The sequence below is a fragment of the Thunnus maccoyii genome, chromosome 20 (genome assembly GCF_910596095.1).
Source record: "Thunnus maccoyii chromosome 20, fThuMac1.1, whole genome shotgun sequence".
Lineage (NCBI taxonomy): Eukaryota > Metazoa > Chordata > Actinopteri > Scombriformes > Scombridae > Thunnus > Thunnus maccoyii.
This window is the reverse complement of record NC_056552.1, coordinates 17,220,288-17,240,178: the sequence shown is the minus strand read 5'-3', so window position 1 is coordinate 17,240,178 and position 19,891 is coordinate 17,220,288. Positions and strand designations below refer to the sequence as shown.

The 19,891-nt window shown below is 38.5% G+C and overlaps 1 protein-coding gene across 1 annotated transcript; it reads right to left on the bottom strand.

Moving 5' to 3' along the window:
* Nucleotides 1-3,078: 3,078 nt before the first annotated feature.
* Nucleotides 3,079-19,851, bottom strand: nlrc3 (NLR family, CARD domain containing 3). The gene is made up of 19 exons (XM_042398148.1): nt 19,200-19,851; nt 16,993-17,160; nt 13,797-14,060; nt 11,736-13,482; nt 11,558-11,644; nt 11,177-11,260; nt 10,451-10,534; nt 10,277-10,360; nt 10,069-10,152; nt 9,660-9,743; nt 9,455-9,538; nt 8,656-8,739; nt 8,018-8,101; nt 7,091-7,174; nt 6,752-6,835; nt 6,403-6,486; nt 4,396-4,479; nt 3,751-3,834; nt 3,079-3,602 (listed from the first exon to the last, which is right to left on the bottom strand). The coding sequence occupies exons 2-19, from the start codon at nt 17,114-17,116 to the stop codon at nt 3,512-3,514; spliced, it is 3,405 nt and encodes a 1,134-aa protein (XP_042254082.1). The 5' UTR covers nt 17,117-17,160; nt 19,200-19,851; the 3' UTR covers nt 3,079-3,511.
* Between the last annotated feature and the right edge of the window lie 40 nt (nt 19,852-19,891).

Below are 19,891 nucleotides of genomic sequence, written 5' to 3'. Positions count from 1 at the left end.
CTCTCCTCCCTTTGCTTTGTTGTTACTATTAATGAAAGCAAAGGAAAAGTGTTTTTGAAGAGGATAATTGATAGTCAGTCTCACAAAATGTTCCGTACAAAGACTTTATCATCTCACAATAACTCATAATTGCACTCACAGCTTAGCGATGAATGCTGGCTGCTTGTGTTTACAGCTGGCAGCTTATGTAATATCCACATATTGATGATGAAGGGTTTGCACATTGCAGGAATGCAAAATAAAGAGTTTGTGTATTTATTGGCATCACTGCTGTAGTTGAAGGCGGAAATATGACAAAACACAGTGCCAAAAAGCTTTTTGCAACGTCATGCTGCTTGATTTAGGTCGATCAAAGTTTTTACTGTCAGTTTTACACAAGCAACCACACAATAACATCCTGACTCATGTCAAATGGAAACAAGACATACAGTACCAGTCAAAAGTTTGGACACACTTCCTCATTCAAGTGAATGGGAAACTTTTGACTGGTACTGTAAATATTTGAAATTTAACAACTTACATGTAAAACACAGAATAATTTAAAGTCCAATTTGTTTCTTATTGCAAAAGGGGCAAAAGAGTAAAAATATCAACCAACTGTCTCTGAATGGAGCACTGGCTCTCTGCAGTTTAGTATAATTCAGACTTTGCTCTTTAAATGATCATCCATCACTTCCTGTGTGCTGTGACTGTAATGAAGCACTGACTAAAAATTGTGTCTTAACACACTGGAAAGACAGACAGTTATAAATTCTCTTCTTCACCTCATCAATTTGTCATTTGCATCCTTCTGCGTCAGGTCGCTGTCATTAAACTGGTTTCAAGGTACAGATGGTCTAAAGCACGGCTCCAATTATCTGGAGAATGTTCCAATCAGCATTCATAATCAATCTAAAGCCACTCTTACTATGTAGCTTAGGTTTAGTTGATAATTTTTTTGCTACATGCCAGTGTCAGTTGTGTTATTTCCACCTCTTGCCACACCTGATATGTAAAACTATGCATAGATTCAACACTACATGGTTACATGAAAAATAGAAAACTACCCAGGTGTGAAAATATTCTTATTTATAGCATTATTTACATGCTCAGTTGTCTTTTTTCCTTTGAAATTCACAATGAGCTTAAAATGTAGCACATCTGCATGAGGACTTTGATAAAGCCCTTTTGACATGTCACAGTGGGAAAAGCACATGTGTAATGGCTGCATTCAGTACAGTAGCTATTTCAGGTTCAGGGTCCTAGCATTGTTCATGCTAGCTCGTTGTCACGGCTTACTGAGAAACGTGAATAGAGCAGAGTCATCGCTTATGTTATTTAGCAACACCTCCGCTTACTCTACAATGACAAGTCACAATCTACTGCTATGAAGATTGGTGAATGAAATGCAACATGGAAATAATAGAAATAAGCTTATTAAGTAGTTATTTGTATGGAAAAATTAAAAAACAGACCACTAATCCAAAAGAGAAACTCCATTCAGGGGAAATCAGAAGTTATTGTTGCTAAGGAAGATGAGTTATATTGTTTGGTCATCATTTTCAGAGAAAATCTGCAGCAGCAGTGAACACTTCCAGTTCAAACATCCAAACCATTCTGCAAATTAAGAAGTGGTTGAATATCAAATTCAGTGCCAAGAGGCACATTGCCACCAACAAATTAAGGAGTGAAATCAATTGTTAGATAAGAGGCATTAGAGTGTTGGGCAGTATTTTCCAGTTTGTGCCACCAATCAGAATTGACACCAAAAAGTTTTTGCATGTATGTGTGGTACGGTGGAGTGATTAAGTGGTAAAGTATATGTTGTTCCTTGTGTCAAATCTCAGTGGAGGTGCTCCTCCATCCCGGGGCTCCACAACACCAGCAGTTTTTTGCGAAGTGGATGATGTGTGGAAGAAAATACATTTCTACCTGGTAAAGGCTATTAAGTGGGGTCTTGCTCTATTTAAGCAGCTCTGCATCAATCATTTTACCTAATGAGGCAGCTGGATCATGACATCACGAGATGTGCTTGTGTCCTAACCACCGGTGGTTCGGACCAATCAGCATCCTATGAGGATTCTTGTGTGATCTCATGATCTTGTGAATCCAGCTGCCTTGCAAGGTAAAACAGTGATACAAGGTGACAGACAGATGGTTCATCCAATCCCCTGCTAAGTAGTTTTTGAAAGTGCCTGCCCTTTTCCAAACAGTTTCCAAGGACGACTTCTCAGATGGTTCTGTGTGTTTGGTTTGATAATAGTATCTGTAGGTCATAAGGACTATACATCCCTGTTTATCTCCTTTACTGGGGACCCGATCATTCGTGTTGCTATGGCTACCAGTTAAAGCTTTAACTGCTGCTTCACTTAATTGCATCATCTCAACTCAGTGCAGGTGTGTCACTCTGTTTTTCTTTGCCTTGCCTTACTTGTTGCCTATATGGTGAAAAGGAGCAGATGGCTATGGAGATACATGTGTACTTATCTCTTATCTCCTTGTGTGACGTATACACAGCAGCTTGTCAAGAGGACCCAACTGACCTAATAATCGATTCCACATCAATTGCCACGTGGCACTGGTTTGCAAATTAAAGAAGGAAAATAGGTAAACTGGAATACTTTTACATAATCGACCATAAAAGTGTTAATGAATACAACTTGGCAGGGATAGACCCTAATCTTCTTTATTCTTTCAAAATATACCTTCCTATTCTTCCTCCTTCCTTTGTAACACACACACACACACACACACACACACACACACACACACACACACACACAAATAAGGGTCAGTAAATGAGTCAGTTGTGTAGCTGAGATTTGTTCCATATTTGGAGGCAACAGGTGAAGTTATACTCTACTTTGTGCTTTGAGTCAGTAAAATCAGTATTTCTGGTACACCTCTAGGGTTAGGCAGACACAGTAAATGAAACAAATTACCCAAAAGTTATGAAACCAGTATGATCCTCATGACATAATGTGTTACTGACTGTTTCTTCAGGAATCTTATTGTCAGCACAGTAAGCTGACAGAGTGCTTAGTCTCATACTTTGAAGGATCTTTCCCCTTGTAAAAAAAACAGCTAGAATAAAAATGCTATGCGTATGGCGATGTCCATTTTATTTCCATGCACACAGATTAATTTGTGCAAATAGAGCAAATATACAGAATATTAGACATCTCAGACATCTTCATTAAGACAAATAAGGAGGGATACAGCTCTAATTTAAAAAATGAATGTATTTTACATAAAAATATGGTACAACTCTAAGTATCTTCAATAGTCTTATTTACCCTTATGGCAACTGCTACTTCAAGACAAATGTAATTGTTTCCTGTCAAAATAAATATGCACATATCTCTCTAATAATATTGTATCGTATAAGTATATAAACAGTTACACAGTGATATGAGGTACATAATACATTTAGAGTTTAACTATATTACATAGTATACATGTACGTCTGAAAACAAAGCGTACTGTTATTTCTGTGGTATAACTTCCTCAGAAGCTGCTGCTCTGTCCTTGGTCAGATGTCCACCACGCAGCCTGGAGCGTTGGTTCTTATGGCATCAGATATGACTTTTGCTCCAGACTCTCCGACGCCATTTCCCTGCAAACTATAAAAACACAAACAGAAGTTCTTTTCAACTAAAGCATGTACAGTACTCTTTTCTGAAATCCTGCTCTTTGTGATACAACCACACACAAAACCACAGTCAAGTATGTCTGAGCGGTGCAGGGAGAAGTGCAGAAAAGAAAACTAACTTTATGTATGTCAACTGGTGGTTTCCTTTCAGCGCTGTTGCAATGAAAATGGCTCCATCCATACCCAGAGAGTTCTCCTGCAGACTGATAATGCACACAGACACAAACAATTATTTCTGTAATCAAATGTCCAGGGATATTAGTATGAAGCTTTATTTTGAACTGCAAAATGCTGGATTTGGATGACCTTTTATCTCCAGAAACAAACAGGAAGTCCAGTACATATGCATTTGGAGCTATGTTGCAGCTGACTAGGCCAGCTAACTAAGATAACAGTCACCGTTAGTCAACAAACAGGAAGAATAAAGCTTGATCATTGTTTGAGACACAATGTTACCTCATTGCAAGCAGCCTTAGAAGAGGCTGCTGCTTTATAATCATTGATAAAATCCCTTGTCAGAGATGTATTTCACAAAGCTGAATCTTAATTAAGACAAAAACATTTTAATTGGGGGAATTTAATTTTAAACAGGAAAAAATGTAACCAAATCAAGCATTTCAAATTCAATTAATGAATTCAGTTGCTGATTTTCAGAAAATACTCTTTTTTCATTGTGTGCATGAGATTAATACAGTTTTTATGCTTTTTAAACAAACAAAAAATTTGGTTCTTACAGATCATGATAAGCTGTAGATGCAACTTACTTCAAGGACTTGAGGCTTCTGTTGCTTTTCAAGGCGTTAGCCAGGGCCTTCGCTCCCTCCATCCCTACAGCGTTTCCACGTAGACTGAAAAACACCACAGTTGTTGCACATATATGATGATATATGATGGAGTCTGTAACTCATTTAACTCTCAAATCTGTAACACTGGCACCATCAGCAAAGCAGGAGAAATACTGAGGTGTTAAAGATAAGGAGCAAAAAGACTGAATAATGAAGAGAATTCTTCCTCTCACTTTATTTCACTTCTTTTTAGTGTTGTTTCAACACAAGCGTAATCTTAAAATTGGTTCTTCACTGGCACTGGGAACCTGACAGCTTCACAATGAGCTCATGCTGCATCCCTGGAAAAATTGGAGAGGTTCACAAAGAGCTGAAGTTCCAATTCTGTCCTATCAGCTTTCAGCTCTCATTATATTTTCTAATGGAGGGTTTCTTTTTTTGCTCTTTCAGAAGACCAGAGAGATGATACAGAGCTTTTCTGTCCATACTTTCAGCTTATTCTTCTATGTTGTGTTATTGGGTTTTATTGTTTTCCACTGTGCTATTCTGTTTGAGGTAATTGCATTTATGTTGCTTAGTAGTTTGTGTAATTAACTTTGGTACATGATAAGTTTTAATTTCAATTTCAATTAACTTAAAATGTTGAGAAAAATTGAAAACCCTCTAAGATAAAATACCTTGTGGGCTCATGGCTGCCTCTCTATTGTGATTAGGGGTGGGCAAATCGGATGAAAGTGTCTTTTATGTAATTTTATATTGCCATATTGATATATGATATAGTACATTTTCTAGAAAATCAAATGAAAAACTGTTAGATAAAATAACCAGACAAGAATGTCTGTTTTAGTTGATCTAGCAAATGAAATATGTGACAAGTCAACATACTTTGTCACACTCATTCAAAAATCATATAAAACTTTAATTAGCATGTGGTCTATTAACACCCAGAAATGTTAAAGGAATAGTTACCATGGTAATAGAGGGTACGGGTAAATCAGAAATGTATATAATCTCATGGTATATATTGTTATATTGCTCAACCCTAATTGTGATATATTTATAAAAACAGGAACAGAGTGCAAAGGCTTAAAAACATTAACAGTCAATCAAATATTCACTAAGAATCAGCGGATCACAAACAGAAACTGTCTTGAGTCGCTAGCTCTTGAAAATCCTGAAGCTTGTGAACAATTATTTGTAATAGGCATTGTTGACATAAAATTATATTTTGTGCCTCACATTTCTTCATAAACTAATTTCAGTGGTAGCTCAAAAAGAAGAATTTTGACAGTGCTCACAGAATAGCTAGGTTTTGTACAACCACATGTTTTGTGAAAATCGGTGAAACAACAACAACAACAACAACAACAACAACAACAACAACAACAACAACAACAACAACAACAAAACAGCCCAGTGAGTGGTGCATTCATCTAATTGTAAAGGTTCATGTTCAGGTCTCAGAGAAGGAATGACTTGCCAATCATCTACTGTAGCGTAGCGGCTACTTGAAATGACGTGTGTCTCAAAAATCAATCAAACAAACAAACAAACAAAAAAACCACCTGTGGAGCTTTGCCAGACCACAATCAGACACATTAAAATTGCTGGCATTGTAAAGCTTAAACAGACAAACAAATTCACATCCAAAGCATACACAGATCAAAAGTTATCAAACCCATAAAACAGACAAATGAGAGGGTGAATGATTTTCAGACATACAGAGTAATAGAAGGAAATAAGCATTGAGCAGAGCAACTTCAATCCAACACTCCTGCTTGTCTCATTCAAGCCAAAAGAGGGACTGTTTTACACCTAAGTGATTATTTTTACACTCAAGTGACTACAATCAGCTGCAACGACAGTAAAAAAAGGAAACACTATAAAGTGGTGAGCTCCACTGGTTTTAAATTGCTTGCTTATGATATGTGGCTGAATGACAAATAACAAAGGAGCAGTTTGACACAGAAAGGAGCTTGGACTCACTCTAATGTTTGCAGGCTTTGGTTGGTCGTTAGAGCTCCTGCCATTGCAACTGCACCACTTTTGCCTGCTGAGACCCCCTGCAGACTAAAGAGACAGCACACAAAACACTAAACACATAGGAAAATAATAGAAAACGACAACAAATTGTCACACATGTAGAAAGATAACTTTTATGTGAATGTACTAACTTTTAGCTATTATTATAGTGCATAGCTATTGCTATAATCTCTTAGCATTGATTCATCATTTTGTATAAGCACAGGTACATTTCTGCCTCCAGTTTTTATCTGTTTACCTTAAAGACAAAAAAAAGTAATAATCAATCATTGTGTACAAATGTAACACTAACCATAATGTATGCAGAGATGTGTTGGTTTTCAGGGCTTCAGCGAGAAAAGTGACACCATCATTCCCAATATTATTCTCCTGCAGACTGCAGCAAAGGACACACACACACACACAGTGACAACTGTAAATAACAATACAACCCTGTAACTGAAATGCCACATAACTGTTCAGGGGCTGATAAAGCCGCAATCAGTCAATAAAATGCTATAACTAGTCATTTGCACTCAGTGTAATGTTAGCGCAGACTTCCTTGACAGAATACACCTTTGAAATTTTGGGGTGATCAATCAGAGAAAGTGTGTGTGGGAGCAGAGGTGACTGAAACAAGGATTGGCCTTACTCCAGGAGCTGCATTGTGGAATTGGAGCGGAGTGCATGGGCCAGAGCTTTAGTGGCAGAGGACTTGATGAAATTCCACTGTAGACTGAAAAAAGAGAAAGAGAGGCACAACTATGAGGAAAATGCGACATATGTTGTAAGTTTTTTGCAGTGGTGGACAGCAAGTAAGTACATTTACTATATATAAATATTAGAGCTCAATGTACTACATTTGTGTGACAATAGTCACTAGTTTGCAGATTAAGCTTTTACATACAAAACCTATAATCAGCTAAAATCTGCTGGATTGTTATCAGTTAAACTAAACACTTGTAATGATGAACCTGCAGACAATCATCCCATGACTCCCCCTTATTCTTTGAAAATAATGTATAATGACCACTTTTACTTATAATACTTAAATTATGTTTTTATAATAATGCTTCTATAGTTCTACTTAAGTAAAATTTTGGGACTTTTACCTCTTTTGTTACTAATGGAGCATTTTTACATTCAGGTATTTAATCTTTTACTTAAGTAAAATATGTCAATATTTCTTCCACCACTGTTTTGTTATGTCACAATCACAATAAAAACATCTTATTCTGGGATTGTGTGGTCCAGATTTACTGGCTGTAATCCTTTGCTAATCAAGGTGAAATTCTACTTCCTGTTCACTGTTTCTACATAATAAATAGTAATGCCATTAGTTTATATATTTCTGACATTGTGTTTTCTTACAAATGTTTAAAATCTACTGTAATAATATGGTACGATTGCAAAACCTGTTTGCATTGAAAAGCAGAATCTCCTTTATCTTATTCTTGCACTATTATTGTAGTCCTCAGGAACATTTTCAAAGCAAGTGAAGCTGGTGATGCCTGATGTTACTTGCAGAGTCGTGTGTGTCTGTGTGTGTGGTTGCATTTGCATTACAAGCCTCACTTACTGCAAAGAGGTGAGGCCTTGATTAACCTTGATTGCACCTGCTATAGCTTGAACCCCTTCATCATGCAACAGGTTGGCTGTGAGACTGAGATATGCACACAAAGACACAGGCACACACACACACACACACACACACACACACACACACATACACACACACATATATATAGATATTACAAATGCACTAACACTTAGAGTAAGAAATAGACAGAGTTCTCCTGAAATACAGCAACACAAGTTAGGTGTTATAGTTGAGTGTCAAAGAGACATCATTATCTATGTAATGTGTCATTTAAAGTCTGTTGATACTTTTGCAACATGTCTGCTTTTAAGCTGATAAAACACTTGGCTTTGAAGTTTGAAAGTTCCACTTAATTTAATTGGGAAAAGGTGATTATAGCAATTACCATAAGAAGGAGAGTCGATGAAGACTGTGAATGTTACATTCTGAATGTCACCATATTTCTTCAAAGAGCCACAGACTTCCCACTGTAATCTCGTGGGACTGGCAGTTTTTTGCATACAATAGCCTTAAGTGACAGACCATAGTCTGGGGTAATGACATTTACTGAACAGTTGGATATTTCCATGCCACTGTGGGCTATTACACTATAAACATCTATTAATGAGGTGACTCACTCGAGGTCCTGGAGACAGTTGTTCTCATGGAGGGCGTGGGCCATGTTCTTTGCTCCCTCCACCCCAATTGAGTTCTCTCTTAAACTGACCAGATAGAATAATACATAAAATATACATAAAATATACATAATACATATTTATATGCCATATCATATTTGACTAGTATTTACTCATATGTAGTATGCACTGAGTCCCAATACACTATAAAGTTATAGTTCAATATTTTGAGAGTTAAATGAGAAGACCGATACCCCAATTATGTCTGTACAGTAAATATGAAGCTCCTGCCAGCAGCTGGTTAGCTTAGATTAGCATGAAGAATGGAAAACGGTTGGAAACAGGTAGCCTGGCTCTGTCCAAAGGTAATAAAATACACCTACCAGCACCTCTAAAACTCACTATTTATAATGTTATATGTTGTTTGTTTAATCTGTAGAAAAAAAACAAAGTTTAAAAATGACAACTTATAGCTTTACAAGTGGTTATGAACCAGACTATTTCTTGGCTAGGAGCAGTGACTTACAGGAGTCTCTGCTGGTTTCCTGGCAACCTCACGGTGACACCAAGACTTAAGTATTAATTAGTGAGCTTTACAGGTGCTGGTTGGAGGATTTTGTTACCTCTGAACAGAGCCAGGCTGACTGTTTCCCCCACTGCAGACTTTATGCTATGTTAAACTAACTGGCTGCTGGCTGTAACCTTTTTACCATACAGATATGAGAGTGAGAGTATCAACCTTCTTATCAGACGCTCTGCAGGAAATCAAATGAGCAAAAAAAGGTTGAGGTTTAATACTCACTTCAAAGAAACGAGGCCCTGGTTCCGCCTAAGTGCTTTGGTTAAGGCTGTCATCCCCTTGTCGCTGATTGAGTTACTCTGAAGTCTGCAAAAAGAAAAGGTTAACTAGCACAACAAACTGCGTAATTGTTGCACAGTATGTGAACCAATGTGTAATAGAGCACAATGTGGAGGATAAAATGTACTCCTGTGAGGACGGTACTGACTGAAGTGAGAGTAAAGTGTGGTTGACTGTCAAAGCTTCTGCCAGAGCGACTGTTCCTTTGTCCCCGAGCTGGTTACTACAAAGACTGTAGACAAGAATGAAAATAATTGCACATTAAGAAATTGAAATTGAAATCATTAATCTTGATGAACAGTGCTAATGTGACTCAATTACATGCTAATTGGCAAACACAAGGGAATTATTTGTGCTAGTTTAACATGAAACCTAGATTCTATTAGTGAGCTTTTGTAACTCTTAACATAAATCTGTGAGACAAAATTCACAGAACCTAGAAAAAAATACCCTGTAGCATAGTATCAATTATCCACAAGCTAAATTTAAACAATGTCTGCATTATTTTACAATCTAAACAGTAAAATATTCAGTATGATATCTTAATTAAGGATTACATCAGTTTTGTGAGAGTCCGGTTTGACTTCAGTGCATCTGCAATCCGTTTGGCTCCTCCCGCTCCAACAGTATTCTTCCTTATACTGTATCATTACATGGATGTAAGAAAAATGCACTGATTACTTCTCATCATAAGAATGCACACGTACTGTATATGCTATCCATAATGCATGCAACAAACAAGAGTGAAACCCTGTCAAAACTCACTTCAGAGACACCAATTTGCGGTTGCATAGCAGGACTTCTGCAAGAGCCTTAGCACCTTCCTCCTCAATGGCATTGTTCTGAAAGCTGATGAGTGGTTTGGGAAATTGAGCAATTACACCACCTCCAAATCTTATGCTGGCATTCACGCTGGCAATCTATAGCAATTATACTCACTTGACTGATACCAGCACTTGGTTCATTTTTAGAGCTTCTGCCAGAAACTTGGTACCTTTTGAGCCGATGTTGTTGTTCCGGAGGCTAAATTATAAATAGATGGTTAAATCAAATAGACTGATGTACAGTCATAACTGAAACCCTGAGAACTAGTGTACATGCCAGTGAACTATGAAGACAAAGACCAGAAGAACTGCAAGTCTTCAGGGACTCAGAGATAAGCACACACACAGAGTTTTATTTGTAAAAGTTGCGGTGTATAAGGCAAACTAAAAACCAAAGTAAACTAAAAGAAATGCTAAAATGAAATCCAGGTAACCAATATGTACTATGCACCTCTCTACTCCAAAGTAATAACTCAAAATCTGAGAGTGAATTATACATTTCTTCAAAATAATTGAAAATTTAATTGTAAATTTGATTTTATTTATATATTTATATCATCTGTCACCTGGCAATAAACCTGTTTCTGATTCTGATTTTGATTCTGAGATGAGTGCAGTTTTGGGAGCATTTGCCATCCCTTGTAATTTTGCTATCTTTTGATATAAAACTACACAGACTAGAAAGTGCTAATGTGATAGAAGTTAACATCAAGATGCTCATCGAATGTATGTTTCACACAGTTTACATTGAAACATCTATCATCTATAATCTGCCAGCACTGTTTACATGAGAGTTACTGACATGGATTTAGTATTAAAAAAGGCAACAAACAAATCTCACTTGAGAGAAGTTAGTGTCCGGTTCACCAGAAGGGCTCGACTTAGGGCTTTGGCACCTTTGTTGCTGATGGCGTTCTCTGCTAAACTGAGGGGGGTGAATAAAAAAGGTTACAATCATACACAATATAAATGATAATCACATTCATCATCATCGCTGCACCAATCATACAACCACACGATAATCACTCAGTGTCTCTTACACCCTTGTAATCAACAACACTGACACTAAATTGTCATTAAAAAGTTTTACCATTCATGTGAGCAATCATGCAAGTTCATTTGATACAGTGGTTCAGAGTTATTAGAGTATAAAATGATTTTCATATGATGCTTAACCTCAATAGTTTGCAGTAAAGGAGTTGAAACATAGGTTTAATCTCACCTCATTTTCTGGATATGACAGTCTTTGGCACTCAGGAGGCTTCCCAGCAATTCCATTACATCATCTTTGAATTGATTATTCTCTAACCTGTGGAAGAGATAAGACATGTGTTTCACTTTTCCGTGTTTGTCATGTGGTTTTGTTTTATTTGGAGATAGTGCTTTGGGGAGAGCTCTACCTGAGATGGCTGCAGTACAGCAACTGTGGGAGCAAACATTTTACTGTGGTGCAGTTCAGAGAGGCTGTTAGGTTGGTCTTTTCACTGCACTCTGGAGAAACATGCAGCAGATAGGCCAAGACAACACACTGAGCCCGTGTTAACTTCCCTGCCAGGGTGCCAAGCCGTAGATCCTCCTCTACACTCCGCAACAGATCTGTGTGTTGCAGCTCCTGTAAACAATAAGCCATGTTGACTGCACGCAGGGACACCACAGACCCCCCGCTGACCAAGAGGCCTTGTAAAACCCCTGCTGCCCACGCCTTCTGGTTGCCATCATCTTTCCCGATGGCCAAAAGCCCAGTGAGAGGTTTCAGTGCCATTGGGCACAGCAGGCCTGTCAGGAAGCGCACAAACACATCCAGGTGACCATCTTCAGCTTGTTGCGAGTGCTGAAAGGCATTTTTGAAGTGGTTCTGGAAACCAATCTTGGGCCAGGACATACTGCTCTCTGAGAACAAGTCAAAGATGGCCCTCTTGGAAGAGATATAGTAGAAGGTGGCCGCAAGAAACTCCTGCAGAGTCAAATGAATGAACCGGTATGTTGTGAATATGACTGACTCCTCCCGAACAAGAAGTCCAGCACCAAGACTGCTTTGTGTCAACAGTAGGTCTATCCCATAGGCCCTGAGGTCCTGCTCACTGAAGGTGTACTTGTTTTTGAGGAGCCCGTAAAATGCCAGCCGTCCAAGATTCCCCAGCAGTTTACGATTGCTCCCATGGAGCTGCTCCATTTTTACAGGCTCCCTGCCTCTTGGTTCTCCTACTTCTGCCTTCATGGAACAAAAGTGGGCATAGAGAGCAGTACAAGTCCTGGGAAGGGTCTCCTGTGTTCCACTCTGCATGATGTACATCAGCGTATCAGCCACAATCCAGCAAAAACATGGAATGTAGCACATCACCATTAAGATCTTATGGGACTCCAGGTGTGCCCATATTTTACTGGCAAAATCCCTCTCGGAGAAGTGGTGGTTTAGGAAGATCTGGATGTCTTTTGGGCTGAATCCAGGGATCTCAGTCACCCTGTCAACCAATCCTCCAGGGATGAGTGAGGCCACTCCTGGCCTGGAAGTGACCCACACTGCTACGTCAGGGAGAAGATTCCCTCGGATGATGTTAGTAACCAAGTCATCAATGGACACTTCTTTCTTTGGGTCATTGCAGGGTACCGCATCTGAGAAATTTAAACTGCAGCGGAATTCATCCAAACCATCAAGGATAAGCAGTGTCCGGCAGGAGCTGCTCAGGACCAGATTGGTGTCTGTTAAATGAGGAAAAGCCATCTTCACCAGCTTTTCTGCTGAAAGTTTCTCCAGTGAGTTTAGCTCAGAAAAGGTGAAAGGCAAGACGAAGCTCACATCTGAACAGATGGCCCCTTGGCTCCACTGTCTGACGAAGTGTCGGACCCAGGTGGTTTTGCCGATACCGGCCACCCCAACTGTCAGGGAGACCCTGGGAGGCAAACTGACCCGGGTGAGCGGCTCCAAGAGTTTAGCCAGGCCCAGTTGTCTGAGATGATTTCTTTTCCCTCCACGAGTTACCCCCACCTGCATCAAGTCATGCTCCTTCTGCTGGAGGTCAGAAAGTCCATCGACCAGAAGTAAGGTCCTAGAGGAGATGTTCAGTTTGGGGCAGCTGCATGAATCTCTGTCTCTGAGCTGCTCATATCGCCGCAAAAGCAGCTCTTTGTGCTCCTTCACCATAGAATCTGCAGAAAAGGAAAATGACAGTCATACAAAAATTGTCGGTTTTTTATATATTGATAACCAAGAAGTTGAATGGGCAAAGTGATTTACAATGACTCACATTCACTCACACACATTTATAGACAGCATTAAACAACTCATCGGGAGCAGTTTGGAGCTCCATGTCTTGTTCATGAACACTTCAACATGCTATTAGGAGGATTCAGGAATCAAACTGCCACTCCTCTAATTACTGGACACCTACTGTAAACATCTAACTAATAATACCAATTTATTCTCAACCCTTCCTTAACAAATCCCATTTTAAGCCCCTTACCATGGTTTATGATGAGCTGGGCCACCTGAGAATCTGAGCTTTCTATGAAGCCCTGCAGGGTATCAGAGCCTTGAGTGTCCTTGCCATTGACAATAGTTGTGAGCATGTTGATCTGGTCCTGCAACCGGCCCCCTTCTTTGATCTTGGACTCCTCAGCTGAACTCAGCACATCAGTCTTTCTCAGGTGGGCTAACACCCCCTCCAGGAAGGACGCTGTACTGAAGCGTTGCAGCTGGTCTTGATGCTTTTGGACCCAGCTAAGATCTGAACCAATACAGAGTGCAGAGAAAACTCTTACTGCAGGTAATGATTCTTGAGATTATCAAGTGATAATTAACAATGACACTTTGTTCTACTGTGGCAAGTGCAGAGAGACAGGAGACAGGTAGAGAGAAGGGTTTGAAGTATAAACAAACATACATGGCTAGAAGCAAACCGTGGCCGTTGAGGTTATGTGGTATGTGTAGACTACTGTGGCGCCACAGAACAAAATTTTATGATGAAGGAAAAGATGTAACAACATGCTGCGCAAGAAAAGCACCTTTTCATTTCTTGTGTTTTTGTCATTTTTCTCAGACTTTTTTACACTTTCCACTGAAAACTTTGTACTGCTGGCCAATTATTAAGGGACACATGCTGGTCATTCTGCACCAGGGGACAATACGTTTTTTGAACAAAATGTGCTCTGTTAATAAAATGAGGGCTCACACTGCTCCCCACTGCTTCACAAATCCATAAATATTCAAAGGCAGTTTTCCGATTTATATAGTTTTCTTTTTTCTTGTGTTAGGTAATCAAGTTGCACAACACCGGTAATTTGAATAGCAGTCTGTTCTTTGTCTTTTCCTTCCCTAATCGTTTCTGTGAATTTTATACGTAGTCTGATCAATCCTCTTCATTTGCTCACTTGTTCTATAAACCCTGAACTGTTTGCTTGTGTGCATGCGTGTGTGTTCATCATCACTGACACAACACACAAAACACACACATTTTCCTAATCCTATTCTATTCCCTTCTCAAACTGATTTCCAATTACCATGCCATAGCCTTAACATGACGCAGTACTAAAAGCATTCATTCCTCTAACAAAAAAAGGATGTAAGGAGCCTTGTGGAGAAAACAGTTCCTAATGCCTTCTCTATATCCCATAACTCAGGGAATAGAGGTGTTGTGTTTGTAATTGATAACAATCCATGATGCTTCCCATACTCACAATCCACTAAAAACAGCAAACACACATATGCTCACAAACAATCATAAACATACATACAAACACTATTATAATCTATAATCTGTGCAGTAGATTCCTTTTGTTGTTTGTAATTGTACTGAATTAATCCACATTTTACCCAGGAGTAAGCTATGAAGTAATTCAAGGTGAAAGCAGTGAACATACTATACAACAGCCAATTTAGAGGTCATCATTTTCCCACAATCTTTTTTTCAAACTTCTAAAGCCAATTTAATCTAAAGTAGAGACCTAAATTTAAAACTCAATCAAACAATTCCAGCTTGCTTTACACTTTCTGCAGCAATTACTACGATCAGTAATTATCATCAGTGCTTTTGAAACATATGGTGACAGCATTATCCAAAAAAAGTACTCACATCCCTGCAAAGTCTTTCAAATGACTTCACTTAAGTAGAAATTTACTCATCGCGATTTCAGACCGTGCTGTTTTTTCTTCAATAATCCCTCAAAAATGGAGGAGGAGGATTTCAACACCATTCAGAAAGAATAGAAAACAGATACCTGTTTTTCTAACAGTATAATCCACTAAACCAAACATATTTACATACATAACATTTAAAGCCAAACAAACCTGAGAAATGAGTATCCGCTGGGAAAATTTGTTTTTCTAAGGTGACATCAATGTCCCTAAAATCACCTTATATTCATCAAAGCTCCTTATCCTCTCCGATTAAATTAAAAAGTACTCCTTTGCATCCAATACGGCAAATGTTCAGGTAAATGTTTCTAAAATAATCTTTCATGCATTTTTTGCATCCTCTGTAATTTCTTAAGAAAGATCAATGTGATTTCCCAGTATTTCACCTGTATGCGTCCTTAAGAGCATCAGGGTTTCCCCCGGCAAACCAGAGAGTAGATGCCGTAAGCAGTATGTCATAGTTTGTGATTAATAGTAACTAGGTGACAGTCCAGTCAATAGCTTTTTTCACTAAATGTCATATGTTGTTTGAAAAAGCTGCCTCTGCCCCTGGTTTTACTGTAGAAGTTCATTACAGTATACATTTCTAATGATGAAAGAGGAGGCTATTTCAGTGGGGGCGGACCACCGCAAGGAAACTTTATGTATGAGTATGAACACAAATTTTAATGTTCTGAAAAAAGCTCTCACGTCAACATGAAAAAAAAAAAAAATAATAATTTTATGATCTCAACTAACCTTGTTGTTTTTGTCTTTTGACTAAGCTGGCCATTTTTATTTTGCCCAAAAGTCCTCAGCTTAACAGGCTTCAGACAATTTTTACCCACTGCCTTCAAATCCCCAACCAGGCTCAATGTCACCAAAATAGTGCTCCTGACAACAAAGAAAAAGTCATTGTCTTCCACTGGCGAGAACAAACACTATCTTGAAACCACTCTTTCTCCAGTGGTGTGTAAACTTACTAAAGCCATGTTTAACTGTAATGGCAAAAGTTTTTTTCAAAACATTTGGATGCCGCTAATTATGAACTTCAACCGTGAAGGATTCTCTGTCCTCTCACCTAATTTCATTAATCAAAGCTCCTGTTGCTCTACTGATAAGGCTCTAATCTCATATCTGTGGCTTAACATTCATGATAAGAACAGATGAGTCTGAATACTGATGATGATGTCCAAATAACTGAAAATGAATCAGGGATGAATTTCACTATAATAGAATTGGAGATCATTCTTGTGCTCTGTTGTAAATAAATGTTCTTGCCTTTTTTTTTTATTTTAAGTAAATTCCTTTTAAGGATGATTTTATAGCCATCGCATCCTCCCTCATCATCCTCCCATCCTCTCTCCATTTCAGTTTGTAATAGTTGTTGTTATAGTTTTTCCTTGCTCAAAATTAACAAAATAAAGACTAAAAGGGGCAGGAGAGATTGGAGTAACAGAGGACAGACGCTTCTGACATTAACCGCTCCAACGCCACCAGCGTGCGAGAGATGTGATGAATCTTTTTGCAGAGGAGAGAACCCTTACCCTCTGTTTCTGCTTGTGATGAGGTGGAGCAGGGCATAGACTGAAGATCCACATAGCAATCGTCCTGCCATGTAATTCTTTTGCTACGGTCCAGGATAGAATCGTAATGCGTCTTCCTCTCCATGAGGAGGTTTGATATTTTCTGGCCACAGACGTTCCTGTTCGTGTCTGCACAATATGAAACAGCATTACTTACACAATGTGCAACAACAAGTGCATACGGAGCGTGACAGGGCTGTGAAAAATGGAGGTGAAAAAAAATTAACCGAGGCCTCAATAGCCTCCAAAAACACCTCTGGTGTACAGTAATTGGTGCCCCATAGTATTTATCGTATTGTGTTTTAAGTCACGCATTGCTGATTCTGTATACGCCTGTTGAAAAGCAACAAATATACTTCATAATGAGATTGCAGGGTACAGAACAATTTGTTCAAAAGATTTCTTTCACTGAAACCGTTACCATATATTTTGGGAAATGTTGATCTGACTTATATGACGAACATAGCTTTGAAAAAGGCTCAAAGTTGGGAATCATTTCAGAATAGACTTAGATGCCTTATTGAGAAGTTAAAAATGTGGGTTTGGCCATCTGATCTAGTTCATCACTGGTTGAGGGGCCAGGACTTCATAATTTTCCATCCCTGAACCAAAGTTCAGTCTATTTTTTTTCTGTCTATATGCCGGAAAGAAAAGACTCCACGTATATGTTGCTGTTACAATTCACAAGTGTCTACGAATGCTGCCTTTGGGTCAATTTGTGAACATGAAATGTGTTTCTCTTGTTATGCAGAGGACACACCGTTTAACATTTCTGTTTCTATTGATGATCCCATTTCTTTTGACAACAGCTCAAAATGTTTTACAGTTAAATTAGAACAAAACAAATACACTTGAGGAACAGGCCAAAAGAGAAAACCTCATTTTGAATCTTACAGCCTATTTTCAAAAACTAGATCTCTGGCTCAGAATCTAGGAGCATTTTCATTAATGATTTCAATCTTTAAACACACATTTGAAGTCTAAAGCAGCTTTCTACCATATAAAGACCTTTGCCAGGCTTTCATCTTACTTACTGCAATGCACTGTTTACATCCTAAAAACCTGATTCAGAATTTGTGTGAAACACTGCAGCCGTAAACATTCAAAAAAATCTTTTCATAGTCTATAAGCTATAAGCCACAGAAAAGACTTTAAGGGGCTTCTCATTGTTTTTAAATTATTTCACAGCCTTGATTAAAATTACATTAATGATCTCCTCACTCTTCACACTTTCAATAACAGTTTGTTACAGATCACTGCATCATCCCGCTGACTTTCTCAGATTAGCACTGGAACACCATGCTTTTTTTTTTTTTTTTAACTTTTGTAAGAAAAAAAATACATGCTACTTGATTTTACCCATGATCTATTGCATCTTTCCTCACATACTTGTTTATTTTTTATCTTTTGCAAAGCACATTGTATTGCATGCGTGTGTATGAAATGTGGTATACATAAAGTTCATTATTACGGTTTCATGCAACTGCATATCAGCAAAACTGCAGAGAAAATCATGCAAACATACAAGATGATGTTTGAACATTTCACCGAGACACTCGAAATGGCAAACGTCTTCCTGTGTGGTTTGTTGCTTGATCACGTAACTTCCCACACAGGAAGTTAATTCAAAGCCCAGACATCAGATGCACGACAGTCAGCTTCTGCTGTTAAATTTACAGTCTTAAATGACCAAAACCACTTTATAACTTATTTTACTGCAGATATGTTGGGGAGTGTCCGACAGCTGCAACCACATTAAGCGTGACAAACGCTCAGTAAGTGCAGAAACACGAGTCTGTAAAATGGCACAGTAATGATCATCATAGCAACCAAAAGCACAGAAATAAGCAGTGGTATTATTTGCATGATGCAATTAGGCCAACATACACTGTGGAAGGAAAAAAGCCAGACTGATCGGTTATAAATTAAACATGTAAACTATGAGGTGCCAGTATCTGTGAGAAATACATGTATATATATATATATTGTAAAGTGAGTTTTTTTTAAATTACATTTTTATCGTTATGGAGTAGATACAGTACAGAATCAAGACCACGTTGGAAAGTTAAAATTTATGGCCGGATCAGTTTCAGAAACCCTCTGTAGCTGTCAAGGTTAACAAACGTAAAACGTGGCGTACAGTACAAAAAAAAACTCAGATAACTCACCATGTGTTTGTTGAAGCCGTTGAAGCTGGTTGGTCGGTGTCAAAGGATGAAAAATGCTACCCACACATATGTTTCATATGATAATGCCATAATTCTCATGAAAGCAGATGTGGGACAATTGCAGATGTGAATTTGAAGATTCTCTGTGGGAATGAAAACTAGTTGAAGAGTAGCGAGCAAATGATAAAAGTCACAAATAGGTTACACGGCAGCTAGTCATCATTAGTCGGTACTGCTACTGGTGATACTGTCTCATGCTGCACTTCCCCCCTGTCTATAATCTGTCTTCCTGTGTTGTGGTTAGTAGGTTTAACAGTGAAAAGACAGAGAGAGAGAGAAAAAAAAACTTCTGCTTTGCACTTAGCATATTTGTTCATGGCCTGAGTGTTTAACCACGCTTCATTCTCTTCTTTAGATAGCTACCCAACTATACCAGTGGTTGTTGAACCACACACGAGAGCTGAGATGAAAGATACTACATGATATGCGGGTGTTAAGGCTTTGCCAAAGTGCAAATGCATGTAAGTACAACTGCAGACAGGTGACAAATTAAAAAAAACAGGTGTTTCTAGTGAGAAAACTGAAAAGAGCAAAGATAAGATTGGCAGGAAGTGACACTGCTGTAAAGTGCACACCTTAAAAATAACATGTAGATAGCACAAAGACTACTACAGAACAAAGAACTGTGAAAC

What these genes read in the sequence shown, in the direction of transcription:
- nlrc3 (XM_042398148.1), bottom strand. Translation starts at nt 17,116, where the DNA reads ATGGAGAGGAAGACGCATTACGATTCTATCCTGGACCGTAGCAAAAGA. An exon ending in CAGGGCCTCGTTTCTTTGAA is followed by an intron (nt 8,740 to 9,454) that starts GTGAGTATTAAA and finishes CTATCTGGTCAG; the next exon opens with TTTAAGAGAGAACTCAATTG. An exon ending in TCCACAATGCAGCTCCTGGA is followed by an intron (nt 6,836 to 7,090) that starts GTAAGGCCAATC and finishes CCTTTGCTGCAG; the next exon opens with TCTGCAGGAGAATAATATTG.